Source organism: Strix uralensis, chromosome 3 (assembly GCF_047716275.1).
Source record: "Strix uralensis isolate ZFMK-TIS-50842 chromosome 3, bStrUra1, whole genome shotgun sequence".
NCBI lineage: Eukaryota > Metazoa > Chordata > Aves > Strigiformes > Strigidae > Strix > Strix uralensis.
In genome coordinates this window covers 42,452,879-42,476,635 of record NC_133974.1, presented here as the reverse complement: position 1 = coordinate 42,476,635, position 23,757 = coordinate 42,452,879, and the positions used below count along the sequence as shown (strand labels likewise).

At 36.6% G+C, this 23,757-nt stretch overlaps 1 protein-coding gene and 1 long non-coding RNA gene across 15 annotated transcripts in view; one reads left to right on the top strand and one right to left on the bottom strand.

Moving 5' to 3' along the window:
- Positions 1–23,757, top strand: part of MAP3K7 (mitogen-activated protein kinase kinase kinase 7) — a 48,562-nt gene that overhangs the window by 10,995 nt on the left and 13,810 nt on the right. For 2 of the 14 annotated variants that reach the window (XM_074862091.1, XM_074862087.1), the window contains exons 2-13: positions 1,161–1,271; positions 2,880–2,945; positions 3,857–3,902; positions 4,542–4,680; positions 5,701–5,825; positions 8,794–8,922; positions 11,012–11,142; positions 11,535–11,616; positions 12,815–12,966; positions 13,609–13,768; positions 16,330–16,410; positions 22,746–22,810. In XM_074862091.1, the coding sequence (XP_074718192.1) occupies positions 1,161–1,271; positions 2,880–2,945; positions 3,857–3,902; positions 4,542–4,680; positions 5,701–5,825; positions 8,794–8,922; positions 11,012–11,142; positions 11,535–11,616; positions 12,815–12,966; positions 13,609–13,768; positions 16,330–16,410; positions 22,746–22,810 (1,287 nt within the window). Of the gene's footprint in view, positions 1–1,160; positions 1,277–2,879; positions 2,946–3,856; positions 3,903–4,521; positions 4,681–5,700; positions 5,826–8,793; positions 8,923–11,011; positions 11,143–11,534; positions 11,617–12,814; positions 12,967–13,608; positions 13,769–16,329; positions 16,411–20,473; positions 22,533–22,742; positions 22,811–23,757 lie in introns of those variants that run through there. The other 12 variants (XM_074862090.1, XM_074862086.1, XM_074862100.1 and 9 more) reach the window with 10 other exon arrangements.
- Positions 17,424–19,159, bottom strand: LOC141940719 (uncharacterized). Its single transcript, XR_012628093.1, has 2 exons — positions 19,015–19,159; positions 17,424–17,983 (listed from the first exon to the last, which is right to left on the bottom strand). It is a non-coding gene; the product is annotated as an uncharacterized LOC141940719 (long non-coding RNA).

Here is a 23,757-nt window from a genome sequence, read left to right as displayed (position 1 = left end):
CAAGACTGGCACGCCTAGCCTCTTGTTTCTCCCCCGCCCCCATCCTTCTCATCTGCCCTGCTTTGCATTTTTTGGAGTTGGGGAAGGTCCTATCTTTTGTGTGCCTTCCATTTCTTCCTCTTCTCTCCACCTTTCTCTTGGCATATGTGTAACAACTTGCTTGTCTGTGCTTTCCTGGAGTGGTTACAGTCACTGTGTTGGTGACACTCTAGTTCCAACTTTACATTGCATGTGCATGTTTTGTTGTTATTTCTGTACATTGCCATTTTCCTCCTTAAGAACTCAATTAAAAGAAGTGAAATTTCGATTAACTGTAGGTTATAACTCACCAGTAACTGGAAGTGACCTCGTAGAAAAAGGACACTTCTCTCTATCCTGCTTTTGTTTTTGTGCTTGGTTTTAAGGAGCTACTTCATATAATGGTAGTGTTAGAGCTTCTTCACATTCAAGGGTTCTTGAATAATACAGTATGCAGAAGCTGCTACTACTGCTTCTGTGAAGTTACACTGATGAGTTGACTTGTCTTTTTTATTTATTTTTAGGCAATGTTAATTCCAAATAAACTAGAAATCAGACCTAAATAAAAATAGAGAAAGCATTGTTTATGCAGACACTGCTTATTTGAAGGACTCTTAGGAGAATTTACTGCTCTCATTATTGAGGCATCTGTGAGAAAATTAAAGGATAACTTTGAGCACATTGAACACCTCATCCTGACTTCATCATAGTCCTGTGCAGTTGTTTGCATGTGCATTTAAATTGCAGTAGTTTGAATTCCTATTAGTAGCAAGAATAAACAAAACAGCAGATAGATATCATTTCACTGGTCAAATCTGTAAAAATAAATTTACCATCATTCCTCTAATTTTCTTCTGAGCAAATCTTGTTTGAAATAATTAAGATCATATTTTTCTGAAATACTGTTACTGCATGTTAATAATAAAATGTTTTGTATGTGTGTTTCCAATTCTTCTGTAGATGATCTCTGGAGGAAGCTTAGCTAAGCAGCAGTTATGCTTTGACAGCATAATATTAAATTGCTGCTGCAAAACTCAATTCTGTGTGTCTTCAGTTTTCTAAGTTAAATTTTTTTTCAGTTTGAAGTCCTGTGCAGCAAATGAAACCACGTTTTAACTCAAGTGTTCCATGTTTTGTTCTAGGTTGTTGGAAGAGGAGCCTTTGGTGTGGTCTGCAAGGCAAAATGGCGAGCTAAAGATGTAGCCATCAAACAAATAGAAAGTGAATCTGAAAGAAAAGCCTTCATTGTAGAGGTGCAGTAAGTTTGCTGGAAAATACAGGGTTTGGTAGAGCTTTTTTTCTTAAATTCGCAGGTGCATTTAGTGTACGAAGCTATGTCTGTATTGCAAGGTAAATGCAGCCATGATACCTGGTACAGGCCTGGGCCCCTTGTCCTACAGAACAGGACACCTGTCAGAGCACATTGTAGCTCCTTTAGTCTGCTTCCCATAAAAGCTGGAAGGCAAGGCAGGGGAGAGAGGAGGGCACACAGTTGGCACACCAGTTCCTAGATCCTGTCCCAGTGTGGAGTCAGGGTGCAGCTGAAATACCTGCCGAAATCTTGAAGCTGATTAACACTTCCAGGGGCTACAGCGTAGGTTCTTCATACAATCAGGTCCATACTTTAAACTGTTTCTTAGTTCTTTCAGCAGTTCTAATGATTTTGTTGTTTTTTCTTACATATAAATTTATTAATACATGTAACTCATTTAAGGACAATCACTCTTTCCGTTCAATGTCTACTTCAGGAAGATCTTGAGTAGTTCAGATATACTGATAAACTTTCCAACATACATAACATTTTCTAGAATCAAAAGTTAGCTGTGTAATGTAAATGAAGTATATTGTGACATGCTGCTTAGTATTTAATCAGTAAGAATCTAGGATGATCAAGATATACAGAATATGTTAAAAACAAATCTTAATTTTGGATCTAAAAATGTAATGAGCAGAAGGGTTAAGGGAAACATCTTTGTAATAGGCTTCTCTGTGTAAATGTTTATATGTTGTTCATTGCCATGGAAAGTTTTTAATGTTATTAATCTGAGTGTAATTTAATACTGAGTAGATCTGATCAGTCGCTTAGCATTTTTGTGGTCGAAAGAGATCTGAGAAGATAATCCCACAAATACTTCAGTAATTACTGGCCTTCAGGAAACCCTACACAGTGCAAGCATCAGTTGTAATACTCCATTCGGGTTTTTTAGAACTTCTGAAGCATACAGAAAAAATACTAGCTCTCTAGACGATGAACAGCGTAAGCTGCCTCAGAAGTCTGTGTAAAGGGAAGAAAATTCCTTTTTCCTTCCCTTCTACCTACTGGTAAAGAAAAATTCAGTGCAAAGTAGTCTGATCATCAGTTAGTACAGGCAGTAGTAGGTTCTTGGAACTATGTCACATTAATATTAAACTGGCTGCTTATAGGGTTGTGGGTTTGGGGTTTTTTTTAGTAATCTTCTATTTGTGAATAAAGCCAATATGAATCAGATTGTTTATGTAGTCAGACAATCAGGATTCCAAAATTGGAGGTTCCAGGAAGAGCACCAAACCTATAGAGGTCATAGCTGTACAATGCTTATGACTTGAATGATTTTACTACACCATGAAAAAAATACTTTCTTTTAAATTTAAATTTCTTCAAAATTTCTTTTTAAAATACAGTTTCAGTAAGGACACAAACCTAATTACATAAATTAAAATGCAAACAGGGACATCAGTCTTGTAATTCCTAAAATCACCATCTAGGATTATGCAGACATATAAAACTGTAATTGCTGTTGTGGTATGAATTATAGATGTGAAATATAAAGCAGTAGCCTTTTTATCCCATGGTTTGAAATGAAGTGTGATTTGTATTGCAGCTTCGACAACTGTCACGAGTAAACCATCCCAATATTGTCAAGTTATATGGAGCCTGTCTAAATCCAGTAAGTTATACCTTTGTCAGTATGACAAAAGGCAACTAGCTTAACATATGCAAGCATCAATGCACAAAATGTGTATTTTATATACAAAAATGTGTATTGTATATATAGTTTGTATGTTTTAGCCATAATAAGGAAACATACAGATACATAGGTTGGTTGATATTTTCAGGTTTTTGGTTTTTTCTTTCCCCTGCTATGAGAAATAAATTCTTTCAAGAAAAACCCAAAGCTATTTCTAAACACGGATTATACTTCAGTTTGTCAGAATGGCATCTGGCGTATTACATACGTAACGTCATTCATATTCACAGTCTTATTAATTGCAAATCAGCAATACGAGAAGAAAATACATTAGTGACACATGATTCACAGCTTGTAAATCAGTTCCTATTCTCACATATGCAATTTTCAGGATTTGCTTTCTTTTTGCCACAGCTGCAAACAGTCCCACAGATTCTTAAAGCAGAAAAGCAAGTACTGTGACAGGACAGATGGATCCTTAGCTAATTCTAGTATGGGCTATTTAAATGGTTAAAATAATGCTGCATCCCTTTTTTTCTTAGTACTAGTGAAATTCTTTTGACATTGTATTTAATATTTTTTGTAAAACACTAAAAAAAAGTAAAGGCGAATGAATTGCAGTTTGAAGATAGCATTTGCTTTTCAAGACTAGGGGGGAGGGAGGTCATTCTCTTCTTCCCTAACTTACAGTGGGAACCATGTATAAAACTGATTTCTGTTTCTTATATGTAAATATGTACCATTCAAACTGACTCATAGATAAATTTTCCATTAGCTTAGGTATGGAGACTTTACAGTTCCTCTCAAAGAACTTTCCTTTCAGTTTACACAATCTGTTTTCCACCCCTACATTTAAAACATCCCTATTTTTTGTCCCCTCCCCCCCAAAGGTGTGTCTTGTTATGGAGTATGCTGAAGGAGGTTCTCTATACAATGGTGAGTATCATTTCAACATAGTGTCTTCCTGGAGCTGTAGTGCTAGTGTTAGGGCAAACATGATCTAAAACATAAAGTCATTTCATACATATGCCTCCGTACTTGGAGATACTGGGAAGCCATCTGGACACAGTCCTGGGTAACCAGTGGTAGGTGGCCTGCTTGATCCTGCTGGGTGGACCTCCAGAGGTCCCTTCCAACCCCAACCATTCTGTGGTTCTTTGAAATTCTTAAAAATAGTTTTAAGGAGAAAAGAGCGTGCTTTTAAAAACCGCTTTTCAGTCTACTGGTTTGTTTCTTGATATCAGTTTGTTATATTTTATAGAAGTCATTTAAGGTTTTCTAGTGGAACATCTGGAAAGATTCTTCCTTAACTTGTAAATTCACTGAGCATTTGTTTAACATAGACTTTACCAGGGATAGCTGAGAACAAGCAGCACCTTTTATATTGAGTTTTAACATGTAAAATTATGAAAAACATACTAAAAAAAGGAAAATATTTTGACATTTCCATTATTTTAACAGTCTGCAGTAATTTCTTAGATTCCATAGAGCTTTCTGACTGCTATGTTGTTAACTCCATTGTATCTGTTGTAATATGCAATAAAGTTCTTTTTAGTTTGTGCCTTTGTTTTGCAGTGCTGCATGGTGCTGAACCTCTGCCTCATTATACTGCTGCACATGCCATGAGCTGGTGTTTACAGTGTTCCCAAGGAGTGGCATATCTCCACAGTATGAAACCAAAGGCTCTAATTCACAGAGACCTGAAACCACCGAAGTAGGTTTACGGCTCATATTCCATATTTTCTTACAATTGGAATTTAAGATAATTTATAATAATTTCATTGCATTTGAAAGAAATACCTTTAATTGATACTAACTTTATTGGATGTACTATATTGTAAAGGAAAGCTGTGCATTTGAAACTTCAGTTACAGAATAATGGTGCATGGTATATGCAGTGAACTGTACTCGGTTACTTTCTGTTAAACTGGAAAACACATCCTGCTCCTGCCCTGCGTCATAGAAGAGGATTTTGATAGGGATTCTAATCATAGGCATTTAAAATGCCCGAACTTTACAATGGGTTGTGGTGTTCAGTAAGAGAACATCAAGTAAGGGGATTGTTTGATTGCTTGGTTTTAACATCATGTTTAATCTGATGTATTAGAGCTCTTAACCCCACATAGCCATCCTCCTCTGTCCCGTCCTGCCTGTTCCACTGCCCCTGCCAAATCTCCCATCACTTTCCACTGAAACAAAAATAGATAGTTTTCTGCCCAGTCAGTTTGTTTATCTGACTCATTTTACAGCTTCATATCTGGCTCCACAGGTTAGGTGGAAACAGAGATTGGGGGAGATCAGCAGCATCATCCCCTTTTGGTGGTAGCCTGCAGTTATTACCAGATGAAACTGTAATGTGAAGCCACACTTCGAGTGCTTTCGTTTAAATAAGTAGCTACATTGACTGACATTAATGGGAGTTGATCATTCTTCTGGTAAAATTGTTACAGTACTTGTTGGTTTTCAACCTCTGACATCTGAAAGACTAATTTTGTATTAGTGGTTTACTATGGCTAAAGGTACTTATTTAAAATCTAGCATGTAGGAATATTAATAAATTACAATATTCAGATTAGACCGTACTTACTTCTCAAATTATGAAACTAAAGCACTGAGAAGCAAAGCTTTAGGTATTCAACTATATTTGAATGATTGTTGGGATTAAAAAAAATCAGTGGTTTATTATCAGACTATTTCATAATACAATTTTAATTTTTTTTTTTTTCTTTGACAGTTTGCTCTTGGTAGCTGGGGGGACAGTTCTAAAAATCTGCGATTTTGGTACAGCCTGTGATATTCAAACACACATGACCAACAATAAGGGAAGTGCTGCTTGGATGGCACCTGAAGTTTTTGAAGGTAACAAGAATTTACAGTGTCAGTATTATGTGTTCTTTCTAGGGGTGCAACTGTGAATGAATTTGGTATAAGAAGTAAGAGCATCATGTAATCTTTATTTCAGTCAGTGTATTAAAGTTTGAGGTAACAGCTGAAAGAGTCTTGGCAGAAGTCTAACTTTTTAAAAATCTGTATGATTGTATATTGCCAAATAATTATGCACAGTTTTGAAGAACAGCGCTGAACTGACTCTATCGTGTTAGTAATAAACAGTTAATTACATGAAGATGTGGAACCTTTATTTGTGTCATTGCTGAGATTTCCACAAGGGAATACCTTTAGACAGCTGCTGCTTCTTATTTTATAAGTAAATAAAACACAGCCAGAGAGCTATTTCCCCAGGATTGTGATGGTTCTGAGATCCTTAAGTAATTTCACACTCTTCTGACATTTAAATACACTGTCGTTACTTTCACTTCCTATTCTGATCACCTTTTATCTTTAGAATTTCCCCGTTAATGTCTCTAAATTGAACATAATTGCCTTCATTTTCAATCACCCACTTTCTTGTAACTCCATCTTCGTCTGCTTTTTGTGTAATCTAAAACATTTGATGTACTTCCCCTTTACTACATACTGAGGAACTTGTTATTAACAGTTAGTTAAGTAGGAAAACAAGCTATTTCTTGGAGTGTGGCTGGGGAAGACTGATGATACTTGATAATTAGATAGGTATAATTCACAGAATCGTCTAGGTTGGAAAAGACCTTGAAGATCATCTAGCCCAACCATTAACCTAACACCATTCTCAATTACACCATATCCCTAAGTGCTATGTCAATCCGACTCTTAAACACCTCCAGGGATGGGGACTCCACCACGTCCCTGGGCAGCCCATTCCAACGCCTAACAACCTGTTCTGTAAAGAAATGCTTCCTAATATCCAGTCTAAACCTTCCCTGGCGCAATTTGAGGCCATTACCTCTTGTTCTATTGCTTGTTACTTGATTAAAGAGACTCATCCCCAGCTCTCTGCAACCTCGTTTCAGGTAGTTGTAGAGGGCGATGAGGTCTCCCCTCAGCCTCCTCTTCTCCAGACTAAACAACCCCAGTTCCCTCAGCCGCTCCTCGTACGACATGTGCTCCAGACCCTTCACCAGCTTCATTGCCCTTCTCTGGACACACTTGAGTAATTCAATGTCCTTTTTGTAGTGAGGGGCCCAAAACTGAACACAGTAATCGAGGTGCAGCCTCACCAGTGCCGAGTACAGGGGTAAGATCACTTCCCTGCCCCTGCTGGCCACCCTATTTCTGATACAAGCCAGGATGCCATTGGCCTTCTTGGCCACCTGGGCACACTGCTGGCTCATGTTCAGCCGGCTGTCAATCAACACCCCCAGGTCCCTCTCTGACTGGCAGCTCTCCAGCCACTCCTCCCCAAGCCTGTAGCGCTGCTGGGGGTTGTTGTGGCCCAAGTGCAGCACCTGGCATTTGTCCTTATTGAAGCTCATCCAGTTGGCCTTAGCCCATCGCTCCAGCCTGTCCAGGTCTCTCTGCAGAGCCTCCCTACCCTCAAGCAGATCAACACTCCCACCCAACTTGGTGTCATCTGCAAACTTACTGAGGGTGCACTCGATCCCCTCGTCTAGATCATCAATGAAGATGTTAAACAGGAGTGGCCCCAAAACCAAGCCCTGGGGGACACCACTCGTGACTGACCGCCAACTGGATTTAACTCCGTTCACCACAACTCTTTGGGCCCGGCCATCCAGCCAGTTCTTTACCCAGCAAAGCGTGTGCCCAACTAAGCCACGAGCAGCCAGTTTTACCAAGAGAATGCTGTGGGAAACAGTGTCAAAGGCCTTACTAAAGTCAAGGTAGACAACATCCACAGCCTTTCCCTCATCCAATAAGCAAGTCACCCTGTCGTAGAAGGAGATCAGGTTTGTCAAGCAGGACCTGCCTTTCATAAACCCATGGTGACTGGGCCTGATCATCTGGTTGTCCCGCATGTGTTGTATGATGGTACTCTGGATGAGCTGCTCCATCAGCTTCCTGGGCACCAAAGTCAAGCTGACAGGCCTGTAATTTCCTGGATCATCCTTCCGACCCTTCTTATATATGGGTGTCACATTGGCCAGTTTCCAATCTGTCAGGACCTGCCTGGTCAGCCAGGACTGCTGGTAAATGATGGAAAGTGGCTTGGTGAGCACCCCAGCCAGCTCCTTCAGCACCCTTGGGTGTATCCCGTCTGGTCCCGTAGACTTGTGTGTGTCTATGTTATGCAGTAGGTCACTGACTAGCTCCTCCTGGATTGCGGGGGGGGTGTTCTCCCAGTCTTTGTCTTCTGGCTGAGGAGGCTGGATTCCCTCAGTACAACTGGTCTTGTCATTAAAGACTGAGGCAAAGAAGGCATTAAGCACCTCACCCTTTTCCTCATCACTTGTTACTATGTTTCCTCCTGCAGACACAGGGGATGGAGGCTCTCCCTGGTCTTTCTTTTGCTGTTGGCATACTTACTGAAACATTTCTTGTTACCCTTGATTGCTGAAGCCAGATTAATTTCTAGCTGGGCCTTCGACCTCCTGATTTCCGCAGGAGAGTATTGTGACTAACATGGAAGAAGTGAGTTGAAGAAGAATGTTTATAGGAAGCAAGTGTAGTCAGTTATATCCTGAATGCAAGAGATCTTTGAAACTTAATAAATTGTGATTTATATTGTAGAAGAAAACTGATGCATTTTATCATTTCAGGATGACTCCCAAGTGAAAAGGATTTATTTCCAGAGAGAGGCATTCTTAACATTCCTACTGTCAGATGATTTCAGACTTAAGTTAGCATGAATCAGCCAGCTTTAGAAAACTTTTTTCTCAGCAAAACAAATGTTAAGTGAAAAGAAGCTTATAGAGCTATTTATCAGCTCAAACTGTACTTCTTTTTCATGTGTTCTATAGAAAAGAGACAAATTATATTGATGGCTTTCTTCCAGGTAGCAATTACAGTGAAAAATGTGATGTTTTCAGTTGGGGTATTATTCTCTGGGAGGTAATCACCCGTAGGAAACCTTTTGATGAGATTGGTGGTCCAGCTTTCCGCATAATGTGGGCAGTTCACAATGGTGAGTTGAAAATATTTTATTGCGTTTGCAGTTGTGCATTTGACCTGTAAATTTGCTAAACACTCTTAACCTATGCAGCTTTAAGTTACTAGTTTTTCAGTTTTATACTTTATTAAATATGCATTTTTGTCATAAAGACTAATAGTTAAGACTGCCACTTTTGTGTCAGTGTGGAGTTTGTGTTATTTGGCTGTTACAGTGCCTGCATTCCCTCCTACATGTAACTACCGTGTGAACAAACAAGGGAAAAGAGCCATGTTCTTTTTGTGATGACATTCCATTTTAAAAATCATCTGAATCATGTGCTACAAAAAACCACACAACCCCTCTGTCTGGATGAATGACAATTTTATTAGCCAAGTTGTCAGTTTTTTAATTGGACATCTACAGTAAATATGTGAGTTTAAGTAACTTGACCTGTCTTTAGAAATGCTGGAAACCATTAAACTCCTGCAGGACCATTAGTAATTAAAAATGTTATTTTGTTTTTCATCTGGTGTGGGTTTTTTGTTCTGCTGTTTGAATTGTTTTACCTTTGTGTCTGCAGTCAGGGAGCAGGACATGCTAGGTACTATACAGAACAGATTCTCAGGAGCTTAGACTATAAACAGGAGACAATGGTTGGATTCATATGGACAAAAGAAAACAGTGGTACAACATTGGTCAGAATAATAGACTGTAGTATCTTCATGATAGTGGTGTAACTTTTTTAACAGTGTGTTTTTAGGTATCATGGCAAAGCAGAGTTTTAAGAAGAGTAAAGTAATGATAGTGAAGTACTTCACTGAATGTCTGCAAAGAGTTTCTGCCATTTGCAAAAGACAACATCAAAGAAAGCACAAACTTTTTTGGAAGATGTAATTAACAAACAAGCAATGAAGGCCAGTACTCTGCCTTAGCATCATTGCTTCAGTACTAAATGATAGAAGCTTAAGGTGAGCACAGACATCCTATTCAGTGAAGAAGATAAATGAGCAGACAATGATAGGATGGATGAGCATTATAGTCATAATAATGCACAAAGATAGATGTTTGCAAATGGCGTTTCTCAATGAAGAGATTCTCTATTTCAGTCTTTCAGCGACACGAGTCATTGAGATTAGGACTGATGAGTACCTTGCATAAAAGCATTAACTGTAAAAGTAAGTGTAAATGTAGTCATAAATCAGAAAGCCTTGGTAAGGTGTGAGAGTATCCTTTAGGGGAAGGCAAATTCCCTATCTGTCCCTACTTTTGCTTTTAAAACTTCTCTTTTATTTTTTTCTTTTTTCCTCTTCCCCTCCCGCCCCCCACCTTCTTTTCCTTCTTAGAAAGGAAGTGTCCATGCACTTCATCTCACTTGAAACCATTGTGGCACTCTTAGTTCATGTATTACTTCTTATGGTTTATACATTTTTAAATACTTGCTGCTTTCTATGCAAAATGTCACTACATCTCATGTGTTAAACACAACTGGATGTCCATTAATTGTACTCGTTGAAATAGTAAAAAGAGTAGAACCTTGAATCAAAAAACAGCTGAATAGTTATACAACAGTTGAAGTAAAATACGTAATTAAAAATGCATATAGGCCATGAAAAAGTCACATGAAATTGGTACTTCCAGTGATTAATTTTTTCAGGAAGTTCTTAACAACAAAATCAGCCCTCAAAAATACTTTTTTCCTTTCTTTTGGGTTTCTTTTTGTTGTCTTGCAAGTACAGCACTAGGAACTAAAGACTGTTACTACTTTCTTCCTAGTTTGGTCTAGAGCTTTATTCTGCAGAAAGTGGTAACATATTCATTAGCCATTGTAATATGTTGTATTTGGTCACTCAGTGAATTTATTCAAACCACTACTCACGGAAAAGTTTAATTTTCTTTCTACTTGTTTGTATGTAACTGTAACTTGTATGTAGTGGAAAGGAACTTTTTTTTGTCAATTTTTTGTTTGTGAGAGAGAAGATTAAGTACAGGCCAGTTCTTTCAGTCTACAATTAACTATACATTTTTCTGGTTTTATTCAGCAAAATACCAGAGAGAGATCAGTCACTCAGTCATCTTACAGTCTGTTTAAGAAATTAAGGGGTTTTTCTAATTTCAATTATAGGTACTCGGCCACCACTGATCAAAAACTTACCTAAACCAATTGAGAGTTTAATGACCCGTTGTTGGTCCAAGGATCCCTCACAACGACCATCCATGGAGGAAATTGTTAAAATAATGACACACTTAATGCGGGTATAAAAATTTAATTTAGTATCTTAATCATTTCTTAACCTATTAAGTTGGGAAATTAAATTATAAAAGGTATGCTTTTTATCACCCTGTAAAGGTGGACTTGCATGTTTTCTCCTTCTCTCTCTTTTTGATAAAAATTATCAAATTATTACAGTAGAGAAGGGAAATAATTCCTCTGCTTATAGGAGTGGTATACATAACCAATTTGGGGAAATTAATAAAAATAGTCATAGATTTGTTTTAATGTATTACTAAAACCAGTTGCATTTATTTCTCATAAATTATTATAAACATAGTATACAATTTATCAATTACTGTATGAGGTGCTATTTAAATAATTTTAAAACAGTTGTTAATTACTTTTCTATCAAATCATTGCTGTTTTTTCACAGTACTTTCCAGGAGCTGATGAACCTCTGCAGTATCCTTGCCAGTATTCAGATGAAGGCCAAAGCAACTCTGCAACTAGTACAGGTACACTTAGATAAATAAGAGAAAAGAACGGCAACATGAAATTATGCAGATGAGTTATAAAGCACGTTCTCATATTGATTTTGAGCTCAAATTGGGAAGGGTAACCTTTCCAAAATCTTAAGCATTGGCAGGAATTTATTTTTTTGTTAAGACCTCATGCCACATCATGTTTAGTGTTCTCTGCCAAATGGTTTTGCTGAAGTCTACCTTTAATGGAGAACAAGTATATAATAAAAGCTGTCTTCAAATGTCCAGGTTTAAGGTCTCCTCCTTTCTTCCCCGTGAAAGTTGCTAGCAGTTGACACTCTTTCACTCAAATGTAACGTTTAGGAGTTGGCATTTTGAAATTTTTGACTATTCTTGAAAGTTGCACCTGCTTTCAGTTACGAGCTCCACAATTTAAACTTGCAGTTGTTTTATGTTAAGATGCAGTAAACAGAGCAATTTAAATTAAGTGCAAGGAGATCACTAGAAAGGTGAATGGAACAAAATGTGGGCCAGGCTTTCAGGTAGTCTTGCCCTCAGAGAGATCTTTTTAATCATAGAAAATAAAGATTATTCAGTCTTCTCATTACTTTAGAGTACAGTTTTCCCACTTCAGTTGTTCTTAATCTTAGGTGTCTTCACCTTCCACTGCTTGGTTGGTTTATTTTCTATCTCCAAACAAATTGCTGTTACTTTGGATAAAGTTTCCTTAGCTACTTTGCAACTTAGTGACCTGTATATTACAAAATCTTTTCAGCTGTAGCATTGTACTGACTTTACTAGCTGTTCTCCACCCCTCCACACATGATTTTAAGATAAGATTTATCACTTTAAACTGTGAATAAATATATATTGTCTGTTATTTTTCAGATATCTGTGCTCCTCTATGATTAATGATGGACTTTGTCATTAATTGTGAATGAGGTTGCTGGTTGTGTTGTTAATGTAACATCTACCCCAACAATTTCAGAGCAAGCTAAAGACTGACTTCAGAATGTAATCATAGTACTTAGTCATGTATTCCATCTTTTTCATTCCTTTTACTTTTTACATTAATGGATCTGTTGCAATCATGCAGCTTGCCTCTCACTAAAAGTTTTCAAAAGTGTTGCTTTAAAGCAGTTAGGCTTCTGAGAATGCTCAAGTGAAGAGATGCACTTCAGTATTTTTAATGGAGAAACTCAAATTTTTTTTCCTCCTTAATGATTTCTAGGTTCATTCATGGACATCACTTCTACAAACACAAGTAACAAGAGCGATGCTAACGTGGAACCAAGCGACTTCCAAGGACCTTCTACCAATGACACTATTAAACGTTTAGAGTCAAAATTGGCACAGCAAATGAAGAATACAGCCAAGCAGCCGGTAAGCCAACACGTGCAATTTTGAACCATAATAATGAAATGGACAAAGGTGGAAAAAAGTGCTGAAACTGCTACAAAACATTAGTGTCTTCTTTCAAAAATAGTACAAAATTGGAGCCAGTTAGTTATAGGGAAAGAACGTGAAAGGGGATGGAAAAATATTGAATGATTCCAAAAAGGTAAACTGGAAGGCTCTAAAGAAGATCTCTAATGAAATAAAAAATTAGTTCATTTTATTTAAAGGGATTCATTAGCTTAAAAAAAAATATATTTGAAAATCGCAGCCTTAACTTAGAACTAAAATATTAGTATGATGTGAAAGGATTAAGCTTTTAAGTGAATTTTGAAAATACTATGTTTTATTTCAAGTAGGATGAAAAAATACAAAGATTCTCTTGTGACAATATTGGCCTAATTCTACTCAATTTTGATCTGCATAAAGTTAGATTCTTTTGAAAGTTGCAGATAATTTGGTTCTTGTATGCCAGTAATAGCTAAATTATTACTATTCATTGAATTAAAAATTTTAAATCTTGTCACTTTTAAAATGCACATTACAGAAATACATTTTAACCTACATACTGTGCATATCATGGAGGCTTCTGCAGAATTTTTCTTTTTAAAAATGTGACTGTTGAAACAGGGTGATCCTGGCCGTTTGAGTTTACCCCCATCTCGTGGGAGCAGTGTGGAGAGCTTGTCAGATGTTCGCGCGCGACCACAGTCAGCCCTTGTTTCAGGAGAAGCCAAAAGGATGAGTGCTGACATGTCTGAAATAGAAGCAAGAATAGCTTCCATCACAGGTAAAATGAAAGGACATTTGGGGGACAGACTAAGGAGCTGGAAGGAAGATGTAAAACGTGCATAGTGTTACAAAAGGTTAATACCGTTAGCCGCATGAAAATACTTTAAATTTTCATATAGTCTTTATTGTCCTTTATTAATTGCAGGGGAAAATGGCTTCATTCACAGTTGTACACTCAACAAGGTTGAGTATACTAATTGGGTACTTCTAAGGTTGCAGAAGAGATTACTTTTGTTGAATTAGACTTTTTACCTTTTTAAAAAAATCATTATGAGACTTCTAAACATCAGTCCTATTCCAAATGTACAACTTTCTCCTTTGCACCTGAAATAATGTTATTCCAATTCTGCTAGCATAATTATTTCTAAAATAACATTTCCTTCAAGGTTATTTCTATAATATTTTTGAAGTTGAGGTAGGTTTAAAGTTCAGCATGTTCCCAAATAAGTTTTAAAATACACTTTGACAGATTTCAGAAGAGAAACATAGTTAGGTTTTTTTCATCGGATCAGATTTTATTCATCAGACTAACAAAGCATGGGTATCTTCTGTTAAAAAAATTTTTAAAAGGTACAGGTGTTTTGCCAGGTTTGCTTCAGGTAGCTATAAACTGTTGTGTCTAAACATTTAATCCTTGAGTGAATTGGAATTTATGTGTAAGTATAAATACATAATTTCATGGTGAAAGCAATCTTTATCCTTCCCAGAAGAGTGAATTAATAAAAATGTGTATACTTGGCAAACACTTTCTTGTCTCTTTTCTTCATCAAAGATACTGTTTGTTAAAACCTGAAGTTTGCATAGATTAAAATATGTGAAACTTTTTTTGTTATGGTATATAACGACAGATTTAAATAATCATACAAAATTACTTTGGTTAGTCCAGGGTTATTTAGCTGTTCTAGTATTTTTCTACCAATCTGAAAATTAGGGTAATCAAGTAGCTCTAATTAATAAAGAAATATGCATCATATTCTGGCTTTCTTGTGCACCATGACTGTTTCATTTTTGTTCTTCATTGTATTATGATTACTCCAGGATCTTGTTTTACTAAATACTGAAGTTACTTGTGAAATAATATTTATCTTGCCCTAAACACTTTTTACTTTCGTGTTCTTATTTTAAAGCCTTATTCCAAGATTTGTCTTTTGTATTGTCAGTCTTTGACTGGATGATTGTGTAGCACATCTCACCCTGAATACATCTAAAGGTTTCCTAACACAGAAGGCAGCTGTATACTTACCTGATAAGAGTAACATGCTGATTTAATTTTAAAATATGTCAGGACTCACTTTGGTCACTGACACTCTAAAGTCAATGTAAGTTTTTGACATTAGTAGAGATAATCTGGCCCTCCTTTGTGTGAGGTTTTAATTTTCCTGGTTTGTCTTTCTTAAGTACATTGCTCTGAATAATAATTATTATTTCAGAATATTCTAAGACTTTTTTTTTTAATGAGTTTAGGGTTTCTTTTTATTGAAACAAAAGTATATATTGAACATACTAGTTAATTTTTTTTAAGAAACCACTTCAGGCAGTAGTGAACTACTAGAAATGAAGTCAAACCCATCTGACTGTAACTTTTTGAAAAAGAGCTAAAACAGCACTGTATTGGTTTTGCTTTTGTTTTTTAGTCTTGTTAACTGCATGACAGAAATATTATGCTGTGAACCTATGGCTGGGTGAGAATTGGGATGTTGTTAAGAGTAAATCAGGTCAAGAATTATTTAATCTTCTTGTTCCATCTATCACCAGATTAAGTGTAAATCACATAATGCACATTACCATTACTTATTAAGTTTGAGGTGGATATGCTGCAATGTTCTACCTTTAGGTATTCAGACTTTTCTCTAAATGGGAACTATTTATCTTAAACTACACAACTAGTAAAATAAAAAATGTATGACTAGCTTTTATTCCAGAGTATGTAAAGTTTCTTGAATATCATTCAGAAATGAAGAGGTTGGTAGTGATACCCCGTTTGCAAAAGAAGAAATTTTCACTAATAGGACAAAAGAATGGAAGGCAGGCATGATTGTCAAATGTAGTAAGAGTAAGCTTTTTTCAGAGACAGATGAGATTTCCTTTAAAAGGAGGTGGTTTAAAGAAACAGAAGTACCCAACTATTAATCTTGTTTATAAAATAGTTTGTACCCAACACTAAAGAGAAAATGTTATATAAATTTAGGCAATCAAGAATTTATTCCGAATATACAGGTGATCTGAAATAATTTAATTTGTTCTCTGTTTTGGATAATTACATTTGGTTTTCCCTTCCTTGTTGCCATGCTGCTTTCTGTGTTTGACTTTTGTGTTGCTAACTATTAACTAATTACACGGTGTTGTAATGACAGCTAGTTCTGCATTTTTTGCTTTTTAACAGTTGCTTTACTATGTGTAAGCATGAGTGGAAGGCAATGCAGTTTATTCTGCATGACACATTTTTGCATGAACTATAGTTTAACCAAGTTTATGAAAAATGCAATATTAGGAACTTAATAATTTTGCTATTGCCATTTTAGTGTTTTGCATGTGTATTGTATATGTGTATTTTTTCAGCCTATTCCAAGCCTAAACGAGGCCATCGTAAAACTGCTTCATTTGGCAACATTCTGGATGTCCCTGAGATCATCATACCAGGTATCGCAGACCAGGTGAACGGGTCAGTTGGTTAAGATGCCGGAATAATGATCAGACTGCTAAAAATACTTCTTGCTCCAGTTGCTCTAGGACAGAACTAGAAATTATCCCAATAGTTTTTTCATAATGTCTCTGTAAAGAAGAGCATGATATTTTAGTACAAACTTACATTTATCAGTAAAGGATTCCATCTTCAAGTTCGAGTTGACTTTTACTGATGAAGGATTTTTTTCCTTTATGATCTTGATGTTCAGACTCCTCTTAGAGCAAAACTATACATGCAGTCTTTCATTACAATACCTTATTTGGTGAAAATGGACAAATTGAAAAATTCCTGTCTAGGTAATTATCTTGCCCTGATCTTTTTTGGGTTTGAGCACCCATTTTTAATCTAATCAAATATTAGTAGAACAGAAAACTTAAATACGTTATGTACAGAAGTTCAAATCCATGTGATACTTGTGATTAAAAAGAATTAACACTTAATCTATGTAATTCTTATATTTGACTACGCTTTTTAAGAGCTAAAATGTGTGTGCATGAGGTATTTCTGTTGTGTTTAAGTTAATGGAAACTAAAATTGTTAGGAGAGGCTTCTGACAGGAAGAAAATCGGTATAATCAGACATCATAGCTGGTGATTTCAGCTGGGACTTTAATGAATAATTCTCATCTATCCCAGGTCTAGTGAGCAGCATATCATTTTCCTTTCCCCTTCCATTTTTTGCAGTCAAAGTGGATTTCCTTCTTTCATTTCATACTTCTCAAAGCCTAAAAATAAGCATAATCAATCCCAAACTGTGATAGGTATACCAGTAGTGGTATGCAAGTCACTTCAAAATGATTTGTTAGAGGCAGGCGATGCAAGGCATAGTATCTACTGCTAATCTAGAGATCCATTAAAAACTGTGGACCCCCTACTACAAATTTGTGTCATCTGAGGAAGTTTTCTTGTAAATCTTGCCACTGTTTGGTATTTCAAAGTTGAATGCAAAAGATAATTTTGTACAAAGGTTTCTTTCAAATAACTTTATTGAAGTTTACACATAAAAATACAGAACGTCAAAAAGTAGATCCCAAAGAACAGTAGCACACGACCCATTAAAAGAAAGCTTATTTGGCATTGAGGTTAACAAATCAGCAAGAAAGTTTACTAGCATAGCTTTCTACTGTAATTTCCAAATGGTTCTAGCCTGCCATGACATGAATGAAATCCTGAGAGAGCAAAGACAGAGAAAGTGCAGAGATCTGTCAAGTTTTGCAGTGTCAACATGTGATGAGAGCCTGGCAGATGATCTCTAGAAGCGAACTGAGTGCCTCTTGTCTGTGTACACTGTCTACACGTATCAGCACAGAGGCTTCCAAGAAACCTTGAAACTTTTAGAGAATAATTAAAATGTCAGTAAAATAAAATGCCATGTGGCTTTCACAAGATAGGTTGTACCAGTCTATTGGTTTTACTTATTTAGGCAGAGGAAGTCAATTAGATATTCTTCACCTGAACTATTTTAATTGAACTTGACAGGAAGGGAATTCCAAGGTGAATTTGGAATAGATACAAGAGGAATAGCAACCTGTAGAAATGAAAGAAGGTATAAGATTGGAACAAGCATATTAATGAATTTTCTCCAAATTTACTCTTAAGTCTTAAATAAGTGATAATGAAATTGCCTGTTAATGCTTTCAGAAGCAACTATTCATAAAGAGGAGGATTACAGTATTACATAGGGTGAATTTTGTTGTGACTGGGGAAAAAAATAGAAATAGGGTAAAATTCAGTGTCATGAACTATGGGTCATACACTAGCAACAATTTCTTTTAATAAAATGACATGGGACCATAGCAGGTGAATGCGGATTAATCCCAGGTAGTATAAGGCACTAATGTAGTGCAGTTAGAAAAAATTGTGACATCTTAGGATTCATTTCCAGGAAAGATAAGGAAGCGCTAACACTATTTACAGGCCTTTGCTGAGGTTTAATCAGGAATTCAACATACTCTTCTGGGCAGCCATATAAAAGAAATGGACGTGCGCTCTGAAATAACAGCAAGATTACTGAGATGGATGGAGAGTATAAAGAAGAATCTTGAAAGCATGGGTTTTTTAGCCCACAAAAGGAAAGCTGAGAAATGAGTATTTTTCTTTAGCTGCATATTCATCTATAGACTAGGAAGAGAGAACTACATAAGCTAAAAGATAGTATTGGCACTACAGAAAAAGATGTAAATTGTCTGCAAATAAGTCTGGGCTGTATATTAAAAGTTTTCTAGTTGTCAGAACAGCTTTCCCTTAAGAATATCAAGGCCAGAAAAAAAGATCAATCATTACGTGACAGGGATGTGATAATCAGCACAGTAAACTAATTAGATTTATCTGTATACTTAAAGCAGTTATTCAGAAGTACCTTGCTCAGTTATTCTTTTAAAGACAATATAAGGTGGCCAGTTTCTCACCTCTTTCCTTTCCTTACTCTCTCAGCACAATGCTTTCAGTCCTGGCCTCTTAACACACTTTTCCCCTTCTAGTTATACTTCCAAGATATCCAAACTGGCACCTCCATCTCGATCCCACCCCGGTACATTCCTTAGCACTTCTTCCACATACCCAGCTCCTCCAGACTTCCCTGAGCAAGTCTGTCCGTGGGGTGAGCAGCCCGTCTCCATCCTTGGGCCAGCGGGAGTGCTGACCCGGTCTGTGCTGCTGCCTGAAGTTCTGCTGAGCACATGGTGAAGCAGCTGCTTCCCGTAGAGGGGAGGCACCGTGCAGGCACGTTACCATGAGTCAGCTGCTTTGGGCAGGGCTATTTTAGAAGTATGAGTATTACATCTGCTGTCATTGGGGTTTTTCGTAATGTGTTGCCTCAGCTGCTTTTCATCCATGAACTGATTATGCTACCGAGGTCGTAAAATACAAATTTTTATCAGTTGAAGGTAAAATGTTGGCAGAAGTGGAAGTTTTTAATACATATTTGCTTTTCCTTCTGAATAGGTTTAAATAAGGATGAATAGAACTTTCTTTCATTTAAAATGCTGTTTTGTGTTACTAGCTTACAAAAACTTAGAAACTGAAAATGGATCAACAAATTCTTTTCTTGCCTAACAACTTGGCAAATGAGTTTTCAGTAATGGTATCCTGTAACCAGATAGTCAAGTGAAGTATCAATATTTTTTCAATTTATATTATATATAATGTATAGTATAGATAATAAACACCAACATTTTATTTATATATATATATATGAAAAATAAAAACCATAGTAAGTACAGAAGACTTAAGTAGCTATATGTTTAAAGAAACAGCAAAAATTAAGTAGAGTTTGTAATACAATCACGGAAAATAATCAGAACACCTTTTTGATACAAACCAGTCAAGCAGCATGTAGTAAACATTCCTTCAAGTGCAGCCTTTACTCCACTGACAACATTAGACATCTCATGCATATAGCGTGCATGCATTTGGCTTTGTAATTTTGTCGTCTGAAACTGTGCCACAGTGTTAAGATTTTTAGAGCACTGACACCACATAAATGGTTACTCAGGATAGATGCATTTTAATTGTCTTTAGAAAATAGATAGGAATTATAGATGCTTTAGGTCTGTAATTTTTCCATCTACTTTTAAAATCAGTATAAGCCAGAAATCCCACCCTTGTCTCCCCAGCTCACTTCATTCTTCTGGAATTCAAATCAATGTTTTAACTTCTTTAAAACGTGTTCCAGCGCTGTTACATTCACTGATCATCCTGCCCTATGAGAGAGGTTTAGGTCTTGTAGATGTGTAAGAAAGAGAGTGTACTGTGCACAAATAAGAAAGTGTAAAAGGAGACGCAAGTATCTGCTAAAGGGCAGGGAGAAGAGTTCATAGCTGGTCTTGGATGTTTGCAGGGGGTGTGATCAAAAGCCTTCATAAGTTGTAGAATTTGTTTTTGCTGGAGTATGGGACAGCAAACAATGGAAGTTTCCTGTTCCTTTTGAATTTCATTTTAGAAATAAACAACAGTATGTGAAATGGGGTTTTTTGAGGCCAGGAAGTATGTTTGTGATGTTTTAGTTTTAGTCTTAAAAAATCCTGTAAACCACTGAAATCCTGACATAGTGCATCAAGCTACTGTATATTAACTTCTCTTCATTTTTATACTGAGGAAAAAGTTAGTTTTAAATGGATGTAGAGGTAAGAACAAGATCAAAACTGTGAGAGGAAAGCATAGAGAAGTAGCAGTGATTATTTCAAATAAAGATCATATGTTGTATAGTATATTTTTCAATCGAAATTTGTCTTGAATCTGGAGCAATAAGTATTTGTCGATTCGTAGTCTGTTTCTGCTTTGTCTAAGCTATTTGCCAGATGTCTGCAGTAGTTATACTAATTAAAGTGGCATTGCCTAGTAGAGCTTGCTCTTCCCTCATGCTACTAACTTGAAGATATTTCATTTAAAGGTGTTCATTTATTACAACACAGTAGTTTTGGCCCCTCTTTCTGCCCCCAAGGCATTTTCTTTTCTTTCTTGCACCCCACCCTTATTATTTTAACATTTTGGCAGCCATGTTCTAATATTTCAGCAACACATGTGCTGGGTTCTTTAAATTCACAAATGTTGCTAATCTGAAATGAGAATTTCAGATATTTTTGCAAGCCTATTTCAGCTGAGCTAATTTTATAACAGTGTTGTTGAATGAAATGTGCACATAATTTTGTATTGGTCGTGGGTGGATCGCCCATATCTTGAATATTGAGATGAGCTGTGGCAGCCAGATGAAGTATCCAACAGTACAGAATTTTATTAAATGTATATCTTGTTTGTTAAATGATTAAGTAGTGGAAAAGTTCACTGCAAATGAACAAGTTCAGAAATTTTGACATAATTTGTCATTCACACAATCTCTAATATGGAAATATTAAACATAATATAACCATTGTTGCTTAGGTAAGTATATACTTTCCCTGAATTTCAGAAGCAAAAGATCAAGACCACAGAAAAGCTGCAATTCAAATTAAAGTCAAAGCAAAGAATATATTCCCATTCTAGAATCCTTCTTGATTTTTTTATATGCTTGTTTCTCATAGTACTTTCTATAAATTTTAGACCATAAAATGCCATCACAAATTGTAAAGTGACACTGAGAATTTTGTATTGATGTTTTGTGGTAATGTGTTCCTACATGTAATAGTACCTATATTTAATAATTTAAAGTATGATACCATTAAATGTATTGATTGATATTAAATAGTCTTACATTTTTGTAGTAACTGTTGCAAATCAAAACACCTGTCAAGATTGGCTGTGGAGTTACATGGAAATGATGCTGAATAAGAAGTATCTAAAAGGTTAAAAGTGCGATGCCTGTTATAAGGCTTTGAGTGAGCTGGGTTGGCTGTTGCGTGCAGGGTCACTGGGCGAGGGGCTGCCGCGGCTGCAGGACATGTTTCAGATGCTCCCCTCCAGTAGAGAAGTTACGTAATGCAGAGCTAAGAGCAAGAATTTTGAGCATTGTCAGCTGTTCCTCAGGACGTTTTGGTGTTTCCTTTTGGACAGCTGACCTGCTCTCAAGAGACAATATAAACAATCACCGTAATAAAAATCAAAGTAGCCAGGGAGATTCCATTGCATAATCTCCTTTTATTTTTAAGAAGACACTGTTTCCTGGAAATGCCTTTGATTGCGTGTCAGTGTTAAAAATTAAACTGTTTTACGTAGCTGTCACTGGTGGATAATTGCTAACAGGTGGAAGGAGAAGAGGAAAAGATTACAGCATTGTGCTCAGTAGGTTGATGGTGAGATGTGATTTAGCTGAACAGTCCCCTTTTCACACTTCTCAGAGCATGAGAATAGGACATATTTTTGTTCATCTGAAGGAGACAAAGACAAGAAGGAAGTGTTTTCACTTCTTAGTTTTCGTGAGGGAGCGGCACATGGGCAGAAGTCCTTGCTGTGTTCCTTGGGCACGCCAAAGAGCAACAGGTTAAAGCTGGCAGCCTGTTATCTTTGCGGTCTAGCTTTTAGAAATCCCCATAACGTAACGCACTTGAAATAGATGTCGTCACCAGCTCCTGCCCTGAGTACTAAGCCTGACCAAATACATGTGACAGAAGATGGTGGAGTAGAGTGCAGCAGCTATTCATGTGGTAGGAGTGGTTATTGTATTAGGGTATACTTTTTGTTGACAGGCCAGCATGTTTTGAGTTAAAATTCTGCAGCTGTCTCTCTCTCCCCCCCTCTCTCACTTTCTCTCTGTGGATTTGTACAAATTCCAAGCTCCTCTGCAACAGTCGCACCCTTCTTATTTTGTTCTGAATAGATTTCACTGGTTTGTTTTTGTTTTGTTTTTTTCCCAGCAGGAAACGGACAGCAGAGGCGCAGATCCATTCAAGATCTTAGTGTTGCTGGAACAGAGTCCAGTCAGGTAATGTCTTTCTTCTCTCTTCTTTATCTTTCAGTAAAGTCAACACCAAATCTGTACAGGGAAACTGGTCTGGAATTCTTCACCTTTGATGCTTTCATTGAAATGATGTGGAAGCTTGGCAGATTGTAGTGTCATTTGTATTGCATTTAAATGAGATTCCATGAGGGTAATCTATGAATGAGCTCTAGATGAGAAGTGTTTTCTGTATAGCTTGTGCAGGATTTATCATTTTTATGTACACATAGCTTTTGTGTGCCACTTAATTTGGCTGAGGGCAGATGTTATGCAGGAAAGCCTTTTCCTTCTCTATATGTAAAAAACAATTGTAATTACTGCTAACGATTGTCTGGAGCAGTTATACATACATTAGACTCACTTTTTGTATAAAAATAAAAAGCATGTGCATCAGTGTTAAACATATATTTATCATTAGTCTCTGAACCCTGAATAGTAACTTACAGTAGTATCTCCATTTCTTGTGAAAGGTTTACAGGAGGGTGCTGTCACAAAGTTTTGTTTAAAAAAAAGTCTATCTCAATAAGCTATTTTATAATAACATAGCTTCTTATCTGGTATCGTAACTGCCATGGTAACAGACACAGTGGTATGCTACATAAAATTGAAAGTAAATTAAGAACATGTTAAATGAGAAAAGTACAGCTAATGCTTCATTCAGATGTGTTTATTTTGTGGTTTTATGTGCTTCATTGTCTTTCAGTAATTCACAGAGACTATTTGGTCGTTAGTGTGAACTGGCAGTTTTGAGATCCCTACTATTATTTGGATGTGGGAAACTGGAGCTTAGCATATTCATCAGGTTTCCATATTAAACAACCTACTGCAATAATCTAAAAGTGGTAGTTTTGGGGTGTGTAGTTATCAGGGAGATCAACATTTGATCCTTCTTTAATTCTGTGGAGTATGATAGCCACAGAAACCTCATCAAT